The 19,099-nt window shown below is 44.3% G+C and overlaps 1 protein-coding gene across 1 annotated transcript in view; it reads right to left on the reverse strand.

Moving 5' to 3' along the window:
- The window catches only part of LOC137369180 (transient receptor potential cation channel subfamily M member 6-like), a 201,362-nt gene extending 183,851 nt beyond the window's left edge, over positions 1-17,511 (reverse strand). The window contains 5 exon segments of the mRNA XM_068029967.1: positions 487-700; positions 3,344-3,524; positions 6,128-6,166; positions 10,071-10,150; positions 17,335-17,511. Coding sequence (XP_067886068.1) covers positions 487-700; positions 3,344-3,524; positions 6,128-6,166; positions 10,071-10,150; positions 17,335-17,496 — 676 coding nt within the window. The 5' untranslated portion in view covers positions 17,497-17,511.
- Between the last annotated feature and the right edge of the window lie 1,588 nt (positions 17,512-19,099).

Consider the following 19,099-nt stretch of genomic DNA (forward strand, 5'->3'; position numbering starts at 1 on the left):
AAAGGGTCAAAGTCTATCTGAGAAAGTCAAATTGGAGGGCTTGAGGACATCTATTGTAAAGAGCCTAAGATTATAGAAAGGAGAGAAGGCCCCTAGCCATCCAGCTCACTGTGATGTTTAAGTCCATATAGGATCATTTTTATCAGAGCTCTGTATCACCTCTTCTACTGCCTGTTGAATAAGTCCTCGCATCTTCTATATCTGCTTATCTCTACACAATCTGCTAGTAATGTGGAAAGCAACTGGCCTTGGCTTCCTCTGTCAATATGACTGTGTAAATGAGTCAAAAGAATCTCACAAATTTTTGAGGTAAAATTGTTAAATTATAAATAATTACCTTGAGAAGAACCAACAGTGAGAATCTGCAAAACTACTATGCAAACTGGTCTGTAGGTTTTGAATGCTGGCTCATATCTGTTAAGTAATTAAATAGTTCTGGCTTTACCATATCTGAACCTCAAATGTGACAAATAGAATTCAACCTACCTGTGTTGATGCCCTCGGTCACTATCCAGGCCCCGGTAGTCTCAGCTGCTTTGATAAGTCCTTTCCCAAAGATTTGTTTCACTTTTGGAGGAAGTTCAAAGTTCTGGCTACCTCCGTGGACAGATATTAACAGTTTTGGGAGTTCCATCAGCCATTCCTTCAACATTAAATGGAGCAACTGGTGCAGTTCAGTGTCATATGAGACTCTAATATACTGAAGAAAATTCAACAGTGAATACAAAATAGAGTACAATGAGTTTGTTGTTAGGAAAATCTCCCCAATTATTACTCAATATTATCATATTGTAGGACTGATTATGTTGTCCTGTTGTATTTTGGTAGAACCTGCTAGGAAAATTTAACAGCTGGAAGCCACTCAAAGGTGCTGCTTTAAAGGCTGCATATGGAGGGAAATTAGTTTACCTTTTCTAAAGGGGAAAGAAAGTAAGGGAAAGAAAAAGCAAAACACAATAGAAATAGGAAAAACAAACCCAACATGGAGGCAAGAGATGGAATCTTTCAGTAAGTAGGAATACTGCAGCACCCAAGCCATGTTTCCAGGTTGACAAATTGGAAGCACTGCTGTAGCAGCTGGATGTAAGAAAAGTTTCCTCTGTTTGTCACTAACAGGGTATCCTCCCCAAAGCTATCAATTCCCCAGGCCTGGCAGAAATCAGTAGTCAGCCTTAACACTCGGAAACAGATGCAAAAGGAATCAGTATATATTAAGAAACCTGGTAAGGGAAGACTAAACAACAGTAGCATGTAGCAGGTAAATAGTTCAAGTAATTAGGCCACAAAGCATTGTCTGTCAATCCATTTTAGATATTCTGCTCCTCCATGTTGTTCTCCCACATAACTTTACAGATCTTTCCATAGCAACTCATGAATAAACATACATGCACTACATACATTCCAGGTGTAACTTACAATTGAAAACTTTGTCATGCTGATATCTTTCAATGGCTTTACACATCAAATCACTACAATACAATCTAGCTGAATGATATATGGTCATTTACTGTACCCTAAATGTCATATATCTGTCAATGCCTATGTAATCTCTCAGTTTACCACATTTCATGAATAATTTTCTGCTTGCACATAATATAGGAGAATATACCCAAACTGCATTATGGGGTCAGGAAGCACAAGCTTTTGACAACCATCAAGGAGACCACTTCAGGATAGTTTTACATATAAGAGCTCAGAGGGAGTATTGGTAAAGATATAGGCCCCTCTCAATTTCCAGGCTCGTACCATGCTGTTCTTATGTCTTAACCCCTTCACATTCACTGTCACACAAGAAAATTCACAACTATACACACATCATATATTAAGGCAAGCTGTATTTGAAACCATCATTACATCAAACATTATTTCTTTCCTTTCTTGTAGGCCTCGAGGAGCCAACTGCCATTGGCCTAGAATATGATGGCATCACACAACACCCTGCACCCCTCTCGTCAACACCAAGCACAAGCACAGCTTGTCTTTTCAGAGGATGCTGCTACTGAACTTATAAAGGAAACACAGGTGAGGAAGAGCAAGCAGTGGTAGAAAAGAAGGAACAGGGAACTGCCAGCTGGGACGGTATAAGGTTGCTATAGATCTTATGGCTTCCTAAACTCCTATGCAAACTCCTAGGGTGGTGCAGTGGTTAGCACCACAACCTCACAGCTCCAGTAACCTGGGTTCAATTCTGGGTACTGCCTGTGCGGAGTTTGCAAGTTCTCCCTGTGACTGTGTGGGTTTTCGCCGGGTGCTCCAGTTTCCTCCCACAGCCAAAGACTTGCAGGTTGATAGGTAAATTGGCCATTATAAATTGCCCCTAGTATAGGGAGGGAAGATAGGGGTGGAGTAGGAATGTGGGATTAATGTAGGATTAGTATAATGGGTGGTGGATGGTTGGCACAGACTCGGTGGGCTGAAGGGCCTGTTTCAGTGCTGTATCTCTAAATAAAATTGATATTGGAAAAACTCTTTTTAAAGTGTCCTCTTTTGTCTGTTCTACTGAAGTGCTGCAAATCTTTCAATTACTGATGACCTACAGGGCAATAATAGACAATAATAATATTTGCGACATCTAACAATAAAGTCACCATATTGCATAAGTAAAAATTGTACCCACAAGGTTATTCCAACAATTTATATTTAGCTAAATATTATCTCTTGGTTGGAAATTGGACACAATACATTCACCTCTGTATTGGAATTCCCAATGTATGCTCCTGCCACAGAAAAATCTGCACTGGCAAAACTAAATCATTAACCTTATTCCACCAATAATAAAAAGTTCAGAAATATTGAACTAAATCTGTACTAAAAGTACAATACCAAAAAAGGGGGAGCTCGGGGCAAGAAAGGCCCAAAGCTTTCTCAGGTGGCCTGCAAGAGCACTCCTGCTCCTCAGGCCTCCCAGGAAACCTAAAATTAAATTTTAAAAGCCATCTGTCTGGGCCTCTCCTAGCCCACAGTCCAGCTCCCAACAGGTCTGGTCTAAAGGGGAAGCTGTCACTGCTCACCTCCAACTAAAATTGAAGTTAGGATCCAAGGTCTGCATATTTAAAGAAAGACCCTGCCTCCTTCCTGTGGGTGTCCCGCTTGCCTGCACAACAGAGCAGGTTAACATTGGGATATTGTAGGAAGGCAGCAGCATCAGAGGGAGAAAGTAACTGCTCTAATTTTAACTGTTTCCTTGCCTGGACCAGGCAGGGTTAGTTAAAATCAGGACCAATGAGTCTGTTGCCACATTTATAGACACTTGTATGGGAGCATTAAATGCTTTAATGAGAGATGTTAGCACCTTGGCTGATTCCCTGTGCCCTGTATCTACTGCCTGTGAAATGCAACCAACCTTAGCACGGTAGGAATAAGCACCATCCTGGAAGTCTATGGTACCAAAGGCATCAGTTGGACTCGCTATGGTGTGATTCTCAACACACCACTCTTCCTCTTCACCATCGCGAGCTGATAAATAGACTGGTAACTTGATATCTAAGCCAGGGTGATCCCCAACCAGTCGCCCACAGCAGCATCTGCATTCAAAGTACAAGGATCAAAGTCAACATTAAAGCGGAAATGTTTTATTTCGAATGATACAATTTAGGAGATGCCAGATATACCCCAAGTCAGCTTATAGCAGATATTTCATAAACTACTTTCAAATATTTACCTGAAGTACTTTATCCTTTTTAAATATGCGACACAAGAACAAATCATCAAGTGGTGAAACAGTCCAGTTTAAAAATATATTATGTTCAGCAGTGTCAATTACTGCATTGGGACAAACTGTAAATTTTGCAGTAAAATCCAGATATCTGAACTTTATTCATTTCTTTTCAAAGAAAAAAATAAAATCACCCAATAGGTGGGATTTTCTTTTAGCAGAGAGATGAAGGAGTACTTTGAAAAGAACACATTCATTATCGTCTCTTCAAATAGGTGTCCTGATATGTGTATTTCTGTTCTCCTGCACTCTCCCTCTGCATCAAGGCAACTACAGTAGAGTACCGTCCACTTTTTCACTGCTCCCAGTTTATTTGGGGAGATGTAGAACCAGCTAACTACAGCTCCTCAAGACAATCCCCTCCAAAACTCTCAGATCTTATCATTTCAAAGGCTGCTATCCGAGTGGCAGCACCAGGAATGCACCCAATAGTGCCCTCCAGCACTGATCTCTGCCAGAGTTCATAGGAGAGAATAGGAGGACACCTCATTTGTATCGGGCAGGTGATCGCAAGCACCATTTCAGGTGTACCTTTCACACCCACCTGCCACATTTGCCCAGAAATATTGACACATGCCACTAACCAAGCACCACCCCCATTTTTCCCTTCAGTTCTTTGGCAAGTACCTGGTTTTTGCTCCTTACCCACCTGCATCGACACTGTTAACATCAGTAACACAGGCCTATATGAGAAATATGAGTCTGAATCCACATCCTAGCACTACGTGATGCTATTTGTGGGGTGCCACCGCACTGCTGTAATAATTTAATAATTATGAAATTTTGCTTTAATTATGTTCTGTGCATACACAGTGGAACTGCTCTGATGGCAATGAAAATCAGAGGATGTTGAAGACACCCCTCCCCCAATACTCCCTTCATTACTCTGCTCTTGCTGCAAAGATCAGTGTGTTCTGGAACAGCTCAAATCCATCAGCTCAAAACTCCTCCATACATTGACCAATGACTGCAGTTATTCCATCCAAGAAAGTCAACCTAAATTCTCCTGCCATGGCATTCACAGCTCTTCAGCTACAAAAGTGAGGACAGCATGTACTTAACTCCAGCAATCCCATCACAGACACCAGAGTGCCTATCTCAATTGAACTGCTGAATTTAAAATTATGGAAGCCTCCCTATCTAAACAAAATGCTTTCTGTGAGTATAGGACATACTGGATACAATATCACCTGGTACAAGTTATACAATAGCATAAAACAATACCAATGCCTCATTAAATGGTTTAACTTAAAAATCTGACAGTGGCGCAGTGGTTAGCACCGCAGCCTCACAGCTCCAGCGAACCGGGTTCAATTCTGGGTACTGCCTGTGTGGAGTTTGCAAGTTCTCCCTGTGTTTGCGTGGGTTTCCTCCGGGTGCTCCGGTTTCCTCCCACATGCCAAAGACTTGCAGGTTGATAGGTAAATTGGCCATTAGCAATTGCCCCTAGTGTAGGTAGATGGTAGGGAAATATAGGGACAGGTGGGGATGTGGTAGGAATATGGGATTAGTGTAGCATTAGTATAAATGGGTGGTTGATGGTCGGCACAGACTCGGTGGGCCGAAGGGCCTGTTTCAGTGCTGCATCTCTAAACTAAAAATAAAACATTTTGGCCTTGAATTTTCTTGGGGCCTGAGGTGCAATGAGGAGATTAAACAAGCCGAGAGAACCAAAAAGGGTGCGGAAGATCAGGAATAACCTGAAGTCAATGGAAATAAAAATCGGGAAAGATATAAAATGACCTGCTGACTTGCTATCATCCATTTTACACAATCACACAAAGTCACAATTACCCATCATGTCTTTGCCCAGAAGAGGATTCCTAAAGTTTCTATTGAGGCTTGGGGTAGACAGAGCTACTGTCTGCCCCATAAAAGAACCCTGATATCACAAGGCATTGGGTCCTGTGGTAGGGCTTCCTCCACTGAATTTTCCATAGTTCCTGCCTCCTGTCTATACGTCAATTTGAACATTGGGAATAAGCCAGAATGCAACTCATTGTCACAGAAGAATTGGGGTCTCCCATTGGGATCTCTAAACCATGGTAATGGCCTGGATAACTTCAGAAAATTGCTGCCTGAAAATTACAGAACAACCATCTTACAAGGGGTTCTTTGAAGCCAGTGGTGCCAACTTGCCCCTCCCCCACACCCAGTAGCTTGCCACATCTTACTCCCCCACTCCACCCAGCAGGCACCCAAGATATGCTCATACTGGGATGGGGACCGTCTATGATTATTTAAAGCTGGTGACCTCACCCTACCCCTGGATACTCCAGCAGAATAAGGAATAAAGGTCAGCAGCAGAACTGCATTTCCACTCTACCGCACTTGCAGAGCAGCAGGAGGTCTGACTTCATGTATTGTTTATAAAACACTGTGATAAATAATAAAATTAGAAAATGTCCTTACCTCACCAGGTTCTGGCAAATCTGGCATCCTGGAAGACACCTGCCATCAATAAGAATTTGGTTTAATAATTTTGCACAGTGTCCGATCAATCCAAAAGCTATTAGAAATCAGTGGCAGTTGTAAACTGGCTTTCTATTTCTTCCACAGGTGAATCGGTGTTCAGTGTTGCAGAATAAAACATCTTCCCATTAATGGACGCAGTACCACTATTAAGTACTTCCACATCAGGTGGATTACCTGATTGCAAAGTACATCTTCCTCTACTGTTTCTCAGAAATGTATCTTAGTACCAACCTCAGAGTAGCAATCATTCCCTCACCAGCACATTTCCATTTTCCACACCAGCCATCCTTGTAGCCTTTCTGATTACCAATGTACCGCCAACGTTTGGTGAGTGGTAGTTGTTTTGTTCTGCGGATCCAGTGCCAATTATAACTGGGTTGTGGATGACCATTTTCTTTCCACACAGGCCCAAGTAATCAGCGGAGGGAAAAGTCTTTCATCTTACCAGGCTGGACTGAATACAAACTTGGGGACCACAAGTGACAGAATTGTATGCTAAACATAATAGTAGGATAGATTTTCAGTTCCGAAGACACAGGAGTAGAATAGGCACAGGGGACCAGGGATTAGGGGAAATCTAGTTCAGATTCATATGCCCAAATCTGCACTACTTTAGCACCTGGCATATTTTCCAACATGCACTTTAAACTGGCCAAAAGTGGTTTGACAAAAAAGAACCATAGTTTTATTTAAATATATTTAAATGAATCCTGTTATGATTTTTGGTGGTATTTAAGAACCCAGGAAAATCATCTTTCCCATATCTGCAGGGCCATACTTCTAGCTGGCAATGACTGTGGAAACCTGGCTCCATCGGCTGCAGCTTTGTACAGAGCCAGGGCAAATGGAGCCAAACTGCGCTATAGTGATGGCACTGTCACTAGCAGTCAAGGTCACCTCCTCCCTCAATATTTTTTGCCACCATTTGCCAAGCACAGTGATGTAGTAATGTACCCTGCAATGCCAAGCAGAACAACCTTCCTCACACCCACCTCTCTTGGCTGCATTTCCACTTCACTGCCCATTAAATGAGAGTTTGGGTGCCTTGCTGCTTTGACACTTACCAAAATATACTATTTCCTGCCTTCACATTTATTTCACCTTCCCTAGGCTTTTACCAGTCACTTCCATTGCCATTTCAGTCATTGGAAAGACTGCAAAATGCATAGAAATCAACTGCAACTTTAAGAAAGACTGAAAAAATTTGTATCCCCTATATAGAAAAGACCTTGCATTTATATAGTATCTTTCATGACCTGAAGACATCTCAAAGCACTTTGCAGCCAATTGAAGACCTTTTGAAGTGTATTCACTGTTGTAATGTCGGCGCAACATCGAGGGCCGAAGGGCCTGTACTGCGCTGTAATGTTCTAATTCTAAACATAGAATCCAATTTGCACTCAGCAAGGTCAAACAGGAATGAGATAATGACCAGATTATCTGTGTTATTGATTTTGGATGAGGGATAAATACTGGCCAGAACACCAGGGAGAACTAGCCTGCTCTTCTGCAAAATAATGCTAAGGGATCTTTTCTGTTGCCTTAGTTTGACAACTCATTCAATGGGCAGCATCTACAACAGTGCTGCACTCCCACTGTAATGCACTAGAGGGCTGAATTTTCGCCATGGAGGAGGGAAACAAGAGTCAGGATGTCTGTGTGTCAAGAACTTAATCAGAAACTGATTAAGGTCCCAATTTTCATGGGAATGAGCTCTTAATTGATATGCAAATGGATTTCCTGTCCAATTAGAGCCAGTGGGAGTGGGAACGGAGGTGGGTCAGATGAAGTGGGGGACTGATTTAGACTCCTCACAGCAGCCATCACTGAGGCTGCTGGTGATCCTAAGGGAAAGATCTGCTAAGTGTGCCAAAGCCTTCCACAGCACCAGGGCCTCACTGTCCTCAAGGTCCACACCTCTCTGGAGGGTCATGTAATGGAGAGTGCAGCAGACCACCACATTGACCCAGACCCTTCCAGGAGGGTATTGGAGGGCATCACCAAACCAGTCCAGGCATTAGAAGCACATCATCAGAAGCCCTAAGGTCTGCTCAGTGGTTGCCCTACTGTGTCGCCTCTGTGCCTCTGTCTGAGCTCCTGTAGAGGGATGAGTATCCATGTCTTCAAGGGATAGCCCTTGTCCCCTAGGATCCATCAATGCACTTTGGGGATTGAAGTGAAGATCTGAGGCAGCCTGGACTGCCAGAGGATGAAGGAGTCATGGCAGCTGCCAGGAAAGTGAACGCACGCATGGAGGAAGCTCTTGTTATGGTCACAGACCAGTTGGACATTGAGGGAGTGGAAGGATGGATCTGAGTGAGCAGTTGCTAAGTGCCTTGATGACCACATGGTGAAATCAGTGATGCCCTGCACCTGGGGGAATTCAGCGATGGTGGCAAAAGCCAATGCCCTCTGTCCCTGCAAAGCCGCATCTTTTGTGAAATTATTGTACTATCCAACTCTAACAATGAGGGATCAGAGCCATGCGAGATTCAGTGGCGTGCTGTTGCTTGCAAGGTGCCACCAAGGTCTGCAGCTGATGCTTGGAAGGAGCCAAAGGCAAAGAAGTTCAAGGCTTCAGTAACTTTTATGCTACTGACAGAGCATGATGACTAGGACTGCGAGGTGTGAGGTCTTCAGTGATGAGGGCACAGATCTCTGTGACCATCTGGAGAGTCAAGGTCTCCTGCGGCACAGGGTCTCGGTCATCTCCACGTAGCTCCATCTTTAGCGGAAGATGCTGTGCTGAAGGTATGGACTCCATGACCTTCCTGCCCCCTTTCCTCTCCCATGCCCTCCTGCTGTTCAGGGTTCCACCCTTCCTGCGGAGGGTGTTGCCCCTCAGTGCTACCAAGCCCAAAATCTGACAATCATGCCCTATTGCCAGCTGCAGCCTTCCTTTTGGACAGGTGATGCCCTATTGTGATTGGCACCCTTGCCCCCTGCTCTTCTGCCCCTGCAATGCCAGGGTGGTGACGACCCCATTCAATGCCCTAGCATTGAGTTTTCGCTCTCCCCAGCACCTGCACAGTGCCATGAGCACCTCCTTTCCAAATGTGAGTTCCCTCCTTTGTCCTGCTGACAATCTTATGGGGCTGGGGTAAATCCCTGGGGCAGACATGACTGGCAGCCCACTCTGTACCCACCTCCCTTCAGCTGATCAGCAACAGACAGTGCAAGAAACCCGTGTGGATTCAAACCTTCCCCTCTAACAAGCTTCATCAGTACTTTAAATGGCCTTAATCGGAAGGTGGACGGGATCACTGTCCTGCCCTACCCGCATCTCCCACCCCAGTGAACACCGCCAGTGCCAGAACAGTGTATCAAAACTGGCACATTGGCTGGCACTAGTATTTTCAGGCCCCACCCCTGGGGGGGGACAAGAAATTCAGCCCAGAGGATCAGCTTGAACTATGTGCTGAAGTTTCTGGATTGGGACTTGAACTCACGACTCTCTGACGCAGGGCCAAGAATGCTACCGCTTATCTACTGCTTATGTTGCAGTTGGATTCCCACAATTTTCCACATCCTCTTCCCTTTGGTTATCTTCCCATGCCAGGCCCAATATGGACCTGTAGCTCACTTGAAAATGTAGTTAGGGACAATCAAAGGATATTCCGTGAGGTCAGCCTGGGTCCAAGTCGATGAGCATTACACTTTCTACTGCATTCAAGTGCCAGGTTTTAGCTGATAACAGAAAATATATTCTTTCCTGCCACCCAAGCCCTATAGCTGCAAAGTGTTATTAGTCATTAAAAAATAATAATTTATAATTATCTATCAATGAACTGCAATAAATAGATTTGTATGATTTATTGCCTAAGTCAATTTCAGAGGCGTGCCTGCAAATCTTATGAATGTGTTAAAAGTTGTCTCTAACCTGTGTGAATCTTTTGAACTGGTTATAATTTTTCCACATTCACGCTTATAGAAAACTCCTTCAATCCACGATTTCTGGGTCTAGAAATGAGAAAAAGTGCAAATTAATTATTGTGCATTGTAGCATTTCAATGGATTTGAATAGGTTTTTTGGTTGTTTTTGTTGTATTTAATTAGATACACTGGTTTGTACAGGCCAGATTGTTCTTAATCTTGCTGTCATATTTGATCCCCAGATGACCTTCCGACCTCATATCTCTGCCATTGCTAAGGCTACCTATTTCCACCTCCATAGCATCACCTGACACTGCCGCTGCCTCAGCTCATTTTCTGCTGAAACCTTCATTCATGCCTTTGTTACCTCTAGGCTTGTCTATTCCAACACACTCCTGGCCAGCCTCTCACTTTCTCCCTTCCGCAAATTTGAGGTTATTCAAAACTCTGCTACCTGTGGCCTAATTCACACCAAGTCTCAAGCACCTATCACCTCTGGCTCCCAGTTAAGCAACGCCATGATTTTAAAATTCTCATCCTTGTTTATAAATCCCTCCATGGCTTTGCTCCTCCTTATCTTTGTAATCTTCTCCAGCCATACAATCCTCCTGAGATATCTACATTTCTCCAATTCTCACCTCTGGAGCCATGATTTTAATTGCTCCACCGCTGACGGCCGTGCCTTCAGCTGCTGAGACCCTAAGCTCTGGAATTCCATCCTAAACCTTTCTGCCTCTCCACCTCTTTTTCCTCCTTTAAGATGTTCCTTAAACCTACCTCTCTGATCCTTTGGTCATCTGCCCTAATATCTCCTTATGTACCTCAGTGTCAAATTTTGTTTGACAATGTTTCTGTGAAGCACCTTGGGATTTTTACGATGTTAAAGGTGCTATGTAAATAAATGTATTTGTTGTTTTGTTTTTCAATTTTCCACCTTTTTTCAGATTTTGATTGATGTTGTTTCTTTCCTTTTCTGCCTCCAACAGTCGGGGAGGCATTCTCTGAGCATTCCTCTTACCCTCAAAGAGTTAGAGGACAAGGAGGAATTCCACAGGTATGTGAAGTCAGATCCACTTGTAATATGGCAAAAAATTTTAACTTGCTGTCCCCCTGGACATATTATGAAGATACCACGTCAGTGGCTGTAGTGGCCGCCAAGATCTTGCCCTCTTTCTGGCTCATTTCAATGAAGTAGTTAGCAGTACAGATGTTACATCACTGTAAGAGACAGTTTCCACGATGGTACTTATTCCTGCTGTCAAGCAAGCCCCCACCTGCCAAGAACGAGGCACATTAATTTCGCCATGTGGACATTACATTTCAAATTGTTGCTGGGAAGAAGAGAAGGCCTGTGACAAGGGGTTTCCAGGCCCCTAGCTGGAAAGACATTTTTGTACATTAACAGACAGTGTTTGGGAACAAAGGAGCTATTCCCTGCTTCAATACAATCCACAAACAGACATGAGCAGACCAGTTAGTTACATGACTAACCTGCTTGGCGGTCTCGGTTTTTTTCTGAATTGTACAGTTTTGAACTGAGAACCTGCAGAAAGCAGAATGTTCCTGGATTGAAAAGACCTCTCCTGTCTGCTCCCATCTCATTCTCGCAAGCCTCTAAAACCCACTGAAGACACATAAACTCCAAGAGAGAAGTCTCCGACAGTGAACAAGTTTTAAGAAGAATACTGGGCCCCAATGAAAAGCAAGATCTAACGACAATCAAGGACTCTATAGTGAGCTCGAAGAACCATAACAACAACTCTTCAGATATTGCTTCAAACCTTTCCATTTTATTTTTCTTCTGCTCTTTTCTGTCTCTATCTGCATGTATCACATATGCATGCTAGCGTGGGCGCGACGTGTATCCGTAGGCATCAACTGAATTAGAGTTTATGTTTAAGTTTAATAAATTTCAATCTTTCTTCTTTAAACCTAAGAAGATCTGTTTCTTTACCTTATAATTGGAAAGTGGTGAACAAGGATTCACCAAGGGGGAGATAAAAAACACGGTGTGTTTAAAATTAAACCCTGTTACGGTAAGACCAGGTGAAGGCTGAAAGGGAACCCTAGACCTCTTTCTCACCTGGTCATAACACTGCCATACTCCTGTTGCTGGATGTTTCCTCAACATTTCAATGTGATCTGTGTTGGAACGTTGTGAATCCAGATTGAGTAGGCTACTAGAGCCCAAGGTCTCTACAGCATCCATTAGAACATTCCTGAGAGAATCTATCATAGAATCATAGAATGGTTACAGCATAGACAGAAGCCATTCAGCCTGTCGTGTCCATGCTAGCTCTCTGCAAGAGCAACTCACCCAGTCCCACTCCACCATCTTTTCTCCGTAGCCCTGCAAATTCTTTCTCTTCAGATAATTATCTAGTTCTCTTTTGAAGGCCTCGATTGAATCTGCCTCCACCACACATTCAGGCAGTACATTCCAGATCCTAACCACTCGCTGTGTAAAGAATGTTGTTCTTCATGTCACTGTTGCTTCTTTTGCCAATCAACTTAAATCAGTGTCCTCTGGTTCTGGATTCTTTGGCCAAGGGAAAAGTTTCTCCCCATTTTCTCTGTCCAGACCCCTCATGATTTTGAACACATCTATCAAATCTCCTCTTAATCTTCTCTTTTCCAAGGAGGACAGACCCAGCTTCTCCAATCTATCCACATAACTGAAGTCCTCATCCCTGGAACCATTCTCGTGAATCTTTTCTGCACCCTCCTTAATGCCTTCTCATCCTTCCAAAAGTGTGGTGCCCAGAATTGAACACAATACTCCAGTTGCGGCAAAACCAGTGTTTTATACAGGTTTGTCATAACTTCCTTGTTTTTGTACTCTATGCCCCTATTTAGAAAGCCCAGGATCCCATATGCTTTATTAACTGCTTTCTCAACCTACCCTGCAACTTTCAATGATTTGTGCACATGTACCCCCAGGTCCCTCTGCTCTTGCACCCCCTTTAGAATTGTACCCTTTAATTTATATTGCCTCTCTTCATTCTTCCTACCAATTTGAATCACTTCACACTTTGCTGCATTAAATTTAATCTGCGACTTGTCTGCCCATTTGACCAGCCTGTCTATGTCCTCTTGAAGTTTATCACTGTCCTCCTCACAGTTCGCAAGTTTTGTGTCATCTGCAAATTTTGAAATTATGCACTGTGCATCCAGGTCTAGGTCATTAATATATATCAAGGAAAGCAGAGGTGTCGACACCAACCCCTGGGGAACCCCACTATATACCATCCTCCAGTCCATAAAACAACAGTTCACAACTACTCTGATGAAAGGTCACAGAACTGAAATGTTAACTCTGTTTCTCTCTCCACAGATGCTGCCAGACCTGCTAAGTATTTCCAGCATTTTCTGTTTTTATTTCAGATTTCCAGCATCTGCGTATTTTGCTTTTATTTGAGTTCACAACTACTCTGTTTCCTGTCACTCAGCCAACTTCATATCCAAGCTGCTACTGTCCCTTTTATTCCAGAGAAACATAGAAACATAGAAAATAGGAGCAGGAGTAGGCCATTCAGCCCTTCGAGCCTGCTCCGCCATTCATTATGATCATGGCTGACCATCCAACTCAGTAACCTGTTCCCGCTTTCAGCCCATACCCTTTGATCCCTTTGGACCCAAGAGCTATATCTAACTCCTTCTTGAAAACATACAATATTTTGGCCTCAACTGCTTTCTGTGGTAGCGAATTCCACAGGCTCACCACTCTCTGGGTGAAGAAATTTCTCCTCATGTCAGTTTACCCTGTATCCTTTGACTATGACCACTGGTTCTGGACTCCCCCACGATCTACCCTGTCAAGTACTGTTAGAATTTTATAGGTTTCTATGAGATCCCCCCTCACTCTTCTGAACTCCAGTGAATATAATCATAACCAACTCAATTTCTCCTCATACATCAGTCCCACCATCCCAGGAATCTGTCTGGTAAACCTTCGCTGCACTCCCTCTACAGCAAGAACATCCTTCCTCAGATAAGGAGGCCAAAACTGCACACAATATTCCCGGTGTGGCCTCACCAAGGCCCTGTATAATTGCAGCAAGACATCCCTGCTCCTGTACTCAAATCCTCTCGCGATGAAGGCCAACATACCATTTGTCTTTTTTACTGCCTGTTGCACCTGCATGCTTACCTTCAGCGACTGGTGTACGAGAACACCCAGGTCTCGCTGCATATTCCCCTCTCTCAGTTTATAGCCGTTCAGATAATAATCTGCCATCCTGTTTTTGCTACCAAAGTGGATAACCTCACATTTATCCACATTATACTGCATCTGCCATGCATTAGCCCACTCACTCAACTTGTCCAAATCACCCTAAAGCCTCTCTGCATCCTCCTCACAACTCACCATCCCACCCAGTTTTGTGTCATCTGCAAATTTGGAGATATTACATTTAGCTCCCTCATCTAAATCATTAATATATATTGTAAATAGCTGGGGTCCTCGCACCGATCCCTACGGTACCCCACTAGTCACTGCCTGCCATTTGGAAAAAGACCCATTTATGCCTACTCTTTGTTTCCTGTCTGCCAACCAATTTTCTATCCATCGCAATACACTACCCCCAATCCCATGCGCTTTAATTTTACACGCTAATCTCTTATGTGGGTCTTTGTCAAAAGCCTTCTGAAAGTCCAAATAAACCACATCCACTGGCTTCCCTTCATCAACTCTACTAGTTACATCCTCGAAGAATTCTAGTAGATTTGTCAAGCATGATTTCCCTTTCATAAATCCATGCTGACTCTGCCCGATTCTACCACTGTTCTCTAAGTGCTCTGCTATAAAATCTTTGATAATGGACTCTAGAATTTTCCCCACTACTGACGTCAGGCTGACTGGTATATAATTCCCTGCTTTCTCTCTACCTCCCTTTTTAAATAGTGGGGTTATGTTAGCTACCCTCCAATCTGTAGGAACTGTTCCAGAGTCTATAGAAGCTTGGAAGATGACCACCAGTGCATCCACTATTTCTAGGGCCACTTCCTCAAGTACTCTGGGATGCATACCATCAGGCCCTGGGGATTTATTGGCCTTCAATCCCATCAATTTCCCCAACACTATTTCTCTACTAATACTGACTTCCTTCAGTTCTTCTCTCTCACTAAGCCCTGTGTTCCCCAACATTTCTGGTATGATATTTGTGTCCTCCTTTGTGAAGACAGAACCAAAGTATACATTTAGTTGGTCAGCCATTTCTTTGTTCCCCATAATAAATTCCCCTGTTTCTGACTGTAAGGGACCTACATTTGTCTTCACTAATCTTTTTCTCTTCACATACCTATTGAAACTTTTACAGTCAGTTTTTCTGTTCCCCGCAAGCTTGCACTTGGACTCTATTTTCCCCTTCTTAATCAATCCCTTGGTCCTCCTTGGCTGAATTCTAAACTGCTCCCCATCCTCAGGTCTGTGGTTTTTTCTGGCAAATTTATATACCTCTTCCTTGGATCTAATGCTATCTCTAATTTCCATTGTATGCCATGGTTTGGCTACCTTTCCCGTTTTACTTTTGCGCCAGACAGGGATAAACAATTGTTGCAGTTCATCCATGCGCTCTTTAAATGTTTGCCGTTGCCTATCCACCGTCATCCCTTTAAGTAATGTGTCCCAATCCATCATAGGCTCTAACTTTGCTGACAAGCCTGTATGTGGCACTTTATCAAAAGCCTTTTGGAATTACATGTACACATCAACCACATTGCAGGCTCCCCATGGTGCAGGGTGCCACTGGCTGCATGCAAATTGCTTTGCTGATACCGCATGCACTCTGAGATATATGACAACCACAATCAAAATGAATTCCACACACTCAACATCCAACTGATGTGTGACCATATGCACTAAAACAATGCTCAGTACGCTGGCAAAAGTCATGATGCCTTCATTGTGTGGCAGTCCACTGTGCCAGCTGCACTGTAACCACCACAATGAACCAAAGAATGGCTACTGGGTGGCAAGGTCTACCCACTGATGACATAGCTGATGACTCCAGTGCACAATCCACATGCACCTACGTAGCATGCATAAAATGAAAGCCATGCTGCCACACACAATTTGATAGAGCAGACCATTGATGTGCTGAACCAATATACTATTCTAAAGGAGTCCTGCAATACTTGGCAGAGTGGGTATCAAGATTCGTGCTAGACTGCTGCATGCTGCACAGCTTCGCCATCATGATGGGACAGCCCCTGCCAAGAGATATGCGACGAGCAGCTGAGAAGCAGGAGCATGAGGAGTAGGAAAAGAAGAGGAACAGGAGCAAGAGGAAAGGAGAAGACAACCTAGACAGCCCCTTTCTGCCCAGGCCATCCATGATTGTCTCATTCAAGTGTGACACGAGTAACTGCAACCCCAATTCCCCATTCACCAACAATCCCACATCGGGGGGGGAATTTTATGCTCTCCCCAGCGGTGAGTGTGGAGGTGGGGAGAGCATAAAATCGGGCGGGATGGTGGCGGGGGGACCCCACTACCTTCCCACCTCTGCCGAAATTAAGATCAAGCAGGAAGGCCTGTATACAACCTTCCTGCCCGGCCACCAATTGAAGCCCTTAAGCGGGCAATTAATGCCCAATTAAAGGCCTCATTCTGCCATTGCTGCAATTAGCCGAGCGGCGGGCGGGCCTGTTGCTGCACGGGAAGCACGACATGAAAAACCGTGTGGGTTGCTTGCCGCCCCAGTGGGTGGGGATGGGGGGGTCCCTCGTTAAAAGGCATAGTGCCTGAACGAGGGACCCAGCATCGAGGGAGGGGGGTCCCGCTGAGTGCCAACCCCCTGCCCTTGCTGCCAACCCCCCTACATCCCCTTCCCCACATCCCCCACCCCATGAGACCTCTCCCGCCCTGATCTACCACTGACCTGGGTCCAACACCACCATTCATGGGCCAGGGGCAGGTGCTCCACTGGCAGCAGCTACTACCTCCGTGGTGGCATTGCTCAGAGGGCGGGGCTTACACCGTCATTGTCCAGTTAAGTGCCTAATTGGCACTTGACTCAGTGGGCTTCCCACAGAAGGGGCAACATGGGGTTCTCGGTGGTGCTTTTGCCGGACGTCGAGATCCCAGTTGCCTGGATAAAATCCCAGCCCATATCTTTCCTCTATTTGACCATTGTGGTGTCCCCTTGGCCAAAATGCAAAAACAAAAGCCACAACAAAATAAACATTCCAAACTAAATTTATAGATGAAATCATGCCATATTGCATACAAAAGTCAACTAATCATCATGTGTATTCCCTAAGTACCTGACCTCAGCTTTGTCCGTCCTAGTGCTCCTATGCAGTGCTACCCTAGTAGCTTCAGTATGGCTGGTGGAAGGCTGCTGACATTCAGTGAAGGAGACTGCAGATAGCCTTGTAGGATGACCTTGAGCAGTTCTGGGTCTAGAAGGCCTGACTGTAGACTGGGCCATCTAGGCATGGGCATCAGCAGTCTGGGGTGGCTGGCTGACAGGTGACAGCAAGGACACTGGTAGAGTGGCAGTGGTGAGAGGATGAATGCTGTCATCCTGAGAGAGGGCAGGTGGATTGTGCTCCATGAGACCACTGCCACTCGCCCAGGACAGCATCTCAGCAATCTTAATAATCTGTTGGAGGACGGATTGCTGGACTGCTGTGACACCCTGCAAGTCCTTTTGCACAATGTAATCCACAGTTATGTTGGATAGGCAGTGACTATGATCACTTGTGTGAGGTAATTGAACTTCTTGTAGCACTGCATCCGGATCCTTGGGGCCTGACTCCTGGTATTGACTGCCAACTGCCTATTCACTGGGTGTCTGGAGGGCCTCCTGACCCCCTGGGGATGCACAATGTTTCTCCTATTTGCCACTTCCTCCACCAAGGTCTCCAGTGTTGTGTCGGAAAAGCTTGGCGCCCACTGTCTCCCACATTGTGTCAATCTTCATGGCTTCCTAGGTCAGATTCAGTTCCTGCACAACTGCCAACAGCTGCTCCAGCCAAGATGCACTTGCCCTTTTAGGGGTGGTGGCTAGCTTTAAGTACTGCGTGCTAGCTTTAAGTGGTGCTGGGAAGTCATGATTTAGGGTGCCTGCTGATACATCCAGTCAATAACAGCAAGATCAGCCTTGGCTGCATGCAGCAATCATTCAAATGAGCAGGCAGCACAAAGTTGGTGTGCTGCCTACATTATACTGACAGGCACTGGTTAATCGCACATCGTGTTTGTTATATATTGTTATACTATCTGTAAAGTGCTAGGAACTAATTAGCTAGGAACTAATTGTTATGTGTAAGTGTTCCGGAGGGGGGAGGGGGGGTGGAATACATTCATGGCTGCACTAGAGAGTCATGTGATGTGTAACAGGCAACCAGCCTGGGGCAGTCCTAAACCAGTGAACATGGTGGCTGAATGATTAAACAAAGACCTCAAGCCTTTCCAAGTTTAAAGTGTGATTATTTCTAACTTATGGGAACCAGAAAACAACCAGGAGACCTAATATGGTGGCAGCGAGTGTCTGTGAGTCAACCCAAAACATTTAAATGAATTTAATACTGAATTAGATTGGAAAAAATATTGACCCAAATTAGGGCAAGAGAGGAAGAAAGAAGAACTGAATGAATCGTGTGAAATGAAAAAACAAAATGTCAGCCGGGACAGGAATGAATGCACAGCTACAGCCCATAATGAATTGGGAAGCTGATGATGTCATAGAGGCATTTGAGAATTTTTTTTAAAAAGCAGATTGACATTCAATAGTTTCCTAAAAGGCACTAGCGAAGAGGAGAGGGTCAGCTATATCCTTCTGTGGGTAGGAGATAAAGGATTAAATTTATTTAACAGCTGGAACCTCAGTGAAGAGGACAGCAGAAACCCAGACAAAACTTTTGGAAGATTCAGCACCTATCTCCAGCCAAAATCAAATCATCGGATATACCAATATGAATTTCAAGGCCTCAGACAGGAACTAGGTGAGCCTATTGACAATTTTGTAACAAGATTGAAAAATGCAGCCTGGAAATGTAAATTTAAAGATACAGATGAAAGGTTGATAG

This window comes from Heterodontus francisci, chromosome 4, assembly GCF_036365525.1.
Source record: "Heterodontus francisci isolate sHetFra1 chromosome 4, sHetFra1.hap1, whole genome shotgun sequence".
In the NCBI taxonomy this organism is placed as follows: Eukaryota; Metazoa; Chordata; class Chondrichthyes; order Heterodontiformes; family Heterodontidae; genus Heterodontus; species Heterodontus francisci.